The sequence below is a fragment of the Ovis canadensis genome, chromosome 15 (genome assembly GCF_042477335.2).
Source record: "Ovis canadensis isolate MfBH-ARS-UI-01 breed Bighorn chromosome 15, ARS-UI_OviCan_v2, whole genome shotgun sequence".
Taxonomy (NCBI): Eukaryota; Metazoa; Chordata; class Mammalia; order Artiodactyla; family Bovidae; genus Ovis; species Ovis canadensis.
The window spans coordinates 56,336,701-56,341,447 of NC_091259.1; the positions used below are offsets into that span (position 1 = coordinate 56,336,701).

The 4,747-nt window shown below is 38.6% G+C and overlaps 1 protein-coding gene across 1 annotated transcript; it reads left to right on the plus strand.

The window, feature by feature from the left end:
* Positions 1 to 754: 754 nt before the first annotated feature.
* Positions 755 to 1,791, plus strand: LOC138421011 (olfactory receptor 51B4-like). Its single transcript, XM_069554739.1, is given in 2 exon segments — positions 755 to 893; positions 896 to 1,791. Coding segments are annotated over 2 exon segments (1,035 nt in total).
* Positions 1,792 to 4,747: the final 2,956 nt, after the last annotated feature.

Consider the following 4,747-nt stretch of genomic DNA (forward strand, 5'->3'; position numbering starts at 1 on the left):
AGGAGAGGAGATGCGGGTTTAATTCCCAGCTAGGGAAGATCCCCTGGAGAAGGGAATGGCAACCGGGTCCAGTATTCTTGCCTGGAGAGTCCCATGGACAGAGGAGTCTGGGAGGCTACAGTCCATAGGATTCCAAGGAGTTGGACATGACGGAAGTGACAATATGCATGAATGCATGCACACTTATTCTGATTTCTCTAGACTTTCACAAGTCATCTCCTTATTCAAATTCCTCTTGAGACATCACTATTGATATTTCTCAAATATTTCTTGGTGATGGACTCAATTCTATGGATTAATCATTTTCTTCAGTGATTAATCAGTGACACAAATATCTGATTGATTTCAAGAGAGAAAATCTTTATTGGTTTATATTGGGAAAATACCTAAGTGTGGAAGATTATATGAGGAGGAATAAAGGAGAGAAGAGCATGAAACAGAGCCACAGAATCCTTTGGGCAACTAGGCATAAAGGCTAGAAACATAGATGTGTGATTGATAGAATAAAAGTTGGATGCTGAAGAGTAAATTGCTGAGATTATTAACTTGGTTAGTATTATGTTTGTCTATTATTCCAGGAAAAGGCTTTGTGGATAGAGATTTAGAACTAATTAAGACTGAAACAATACATAAATTCTTGTACATTTAAGAGAAAAAAATGGCTTGATAATATGCTGTAAGAAGATGGAGAGAAAGAACAAATACTGCATAATAAGAGTGCCTTGAAAAAGGCACTTCACCTGCAAACCCTACCATGTGGTCCAACAACAGTGCACCTCTCTTCTTGCTGACTGGTTTCCTGGGCTTAACAGCAGTCCACCACTGGATCTCTCTTCCTTTCTTTATCATATACCTCTCCATCCTTTCTGGCAATGGCACGCTGCTCTTCCTTATTTGGATGAACACGGTCTTCATGAGCCCATGTACTACCTCCGGGCTATGCTGGCAGGTACAGATCTTGGGATGACGCTAACTACAATGCCCATAGTCCTGGGTGTCCTGTTGCTGGATCGGAGGGAAATTGCCCAGAGTGCTTGTTTCACTCAACCCTACTTCATTAACACACTGGCTATTGTAGAATCAGGTATCTTGCCTGCCAGGGCCTATGACTGTTTCATTAACATCCGTAGCCCTGTGAGGTACAGTTCCATTCTTATCATTTCCTGGGTGATGAAAATAGGACTGTGGGCATTAATGAGGGGCTTTGTGTCCACTGTACCCCCAATTCTGCCACTTTATTTGTTCCCATACTGCCATCCCCATGTTCTTTCTCATGCCTTTTGTCTCCACCAAGATGTCATGAAACTCACCTGTGCTGATATTACATTTAATCATGTGTACCCAGTTATTCTGGTTGCTTCGACTTTCTCCCTAGATGCTCTGATGATTCTTGTCTCTTATATCCTAATCTTTAAGACAGTGATGGGCATTGCCTCTGGAGAGGAGCGAGCTAAGGCTCTCAACACATGCGTCTCCCATATCAGCTGTGTCCTGGTCTTTTACATCACTGTGATTGGCCTGACTTTCATCTGCAGGTTTGGGACCCATGTGCCACATGTAGTCCACATTACCGTGAGCTATGTCTACTTTCCCTTTCCTCCATTCATGAATCCCCTGATATACAGCATCAAGACCAAGCAGATTCAGAGAAGCATTGTCTGTCTATTTTCTGTGAGCAGTAGGCTTGCTCGAGCCTTGTTTCAGGACCTTGAGATCTCTAGGATACTTTGGCCTTTCTCATTATTGGAAGAGAAACTTGCTTTTATGCTCACTCGTTCTTTTCCAAGATAGATGAGATTTAAATTATTACATACAGCTGTATGTTGACTTGAGCAGGTTATATATACTACTTATTTACTATTTGACTACAGAGTATATATTAGAATAAATACATAAAATATTCTAATAATGAATATAATGTCAGTGACCTTGGGGAAAGGGATATAGGAAATAGTGAGATGGCACATTCTAGATCATGTATGTAAAGGAATAATAAGTATCAAGATAAATAGATGAAGAGAGAGACAGAGGATGAGACGGTTGGATGGCATCAGTAATTCAATGATCATGAACTTGGGCAAACTCTGGGAGGTGGTGTGCGACAGGGAAGCCTGGTCTTCTGCAGTCCATGGTATAATGAGAGGTGGATACAGCCTGGTGACCGAACAACAAAACAGCCTGGTTTAAACTTGGTTGGTCTGAAAAATATATCTGCAATTGAAGGAACATTTTGTGTGCTCTATAAAATAGAATTATAATGATATCATCTTCCCTTATCTATGTTTTGAATCTTTCTCAGAAATTATGTTGTTTCATAAGTAAGGAAAACTAGAAAATGTATACAATGCTAGAAACTTACTCCTGAAACTTCAGTTTCCCTTAGCAAATCCATATGTTTTATTTTATTAAAGGGAAACTGATACAATTAAAAATTAAATAGCAAGCAAACAATTTCCTATCAGCTAGTTTTGAAGTCAGATCCCCTAGCACACCTTTCCTTTTTCCCAGTAAACATCAATATACTAATTTTCTTCTTTCCAGTTTTCTAATTTGCTTCCTGATGTTTCACCTCCTGTTTCCATCTCTCCTTACTTTCTTCTGACAGAGAATAACTCAGAGCATTTTTACTTTATGAAATTTTTCTGCTAATGAAGACAGAAAACCTGGCATTAGTAATGCTGTGTGCTGATTGAATAGGTTTTTCCTTCAACTTTCTTCAAAGTCTTTGCCTTTAAGCTGTTCATTTTGGTTGAAATAGTCAACAAAAATATGAAAGTGTACATCAAGCTGGGGAAAAAAAAACATGTAAAGTAGGGGAGGGATAAATTAGGAGTTGGGATTAAAATATACACACCACTATATATAAAATAGGTAACCAATAAGGACCTACTATATAGCACAGGGAACTGTACTCAGTATCCTGTAATAACCTATTATAGAAAAGAATATAAAAAAGAATATACTTATATATCTGGATTACCTTGCTATACATCTGAAACTAACACAACATTGCAAATCAACTATACTTCCATAAAAATTAAACAAAGAAATATAGCTTACAGTCTGTTGCTGATGTTATGTTATGCTAATTAACATTCATCTGCTGTTGTTTCTGTGCTACTATATGGAGCCAGGCTAGTCCTGAGCATGTGATTTAGATCACATGCTCAGGACTAGCCTAGCTCCATGTGGTACATATACACAATGGAGTATTACTCAGCCATTAAAAAGAATACATTTGAATCAGTTCTAATGAGGTGGATGAAACTGGAGCTGATTATACAGAGTGAAGTAAGCCAGAAAGAAAAGCACCAATACAGTATACTAACACATATATATGGAGAAAGATGGTAATGATAACCCTGTATGTGAGACAGCAAAAGAGATACAGATGTAAAGAACAGACTTTTGGACTCGAGGGAGAGGGAGAGGGTGGGATGATTTGGGAGAATGGCATTGAAACATGTATACTATCATGTAAGAAACGAATCGCCAGTCTAGGTTTGACACAGGATACAGGATGCTTGGGGCTGGTGCAATGGGATGACCCAGAGAGATGATATGGCGAAGGTGGTGGGAGGGGGTTCAGGGTTGGGAACACGTGTACACCTGTGGCGGATTCATGTCAATGTATGGCAAAACCAATACAATATGGTAAACTAAAAAAAATAAAAAATCAGCAAAAAAAAAAAAAGTTAGTGCTCATTGCTTTCTGAGAATTGTCATTATTTGTATTTCTAAGTTGTTTCTTCTCCTTGGACTTCCTCCCCACATCCTGTTTTCTGATTAAATCTTAAATACAAAGCCCAGGATATAGCAAGTCCAGTCTAGGTTCTCTCTGCCTCACCTCAGAGACTCTCCATAATGATGACCTATCTAGACAGTGAGCTCTCTAAGAGTATTCCAGGAACATCAACGTGGAAAAACCTCATCTGTCATTTTCTCTCAGCCAGAAATCTCCCACATCTAAATCTTAAGTGCTAGATCCTCCTATATTGGTACCTCTCTTGCTCACACATCTTATAGAAATCACGGGTACCTTGGTGTCTCTATATTACATGAATAATTTTCTTCCTTTCTTTATTTTCTGTCCACCTTTTGTATACTCCTCCATGAGAATCTTCCCTAACCACTTCGTTTATCTAAATTCTTACTGATTCCCCTTATAGCCTTCAGTAGCCTTGAGACTCCTCTGATAGCCCACCCAAGCCTCTTAGCATGATTATCAAATGTTATCACTGTTGAACAGGTGGATTCAAAAGTATTGTTGACAGATAGGGAAGGGAACAAAACTAGCAAAGTGAATTGTAATAGGGATAAGCATAGGTACTGCATTTAAGATTAAGACTCAACTCTGTAACTTATAAGTGGAAAATACAGGTATTTTTAAGGTGGCTTGGAAAGCTTAGGTATAAACCTAGATTCTAACATGATTTCAGGATGTACTGACATTAATAGGATGAAGTCAATTATTTGGTCAAATCTTCTTGTTGCTATTTAATGTCCTGAGAGCTTCAAAATTTTATCTAATTAAGCAGCATGAAAATTGAATTACTTTTCATTATAATTCCCAATACACCAATGAAGGAACTGAGACTTAGGTGGGCTACTTAAGTTGTTGTTGTTGTTCAGTTGCTAAGTTATGCCCAGCTCTTTGCAACCCCATGGACTGCAGCATACCAGGCTTCCCTGTCCTTCACTATCTTCCAGAGTTTGCTCAGATTCAAGTTCACTGAATCAGTGATAC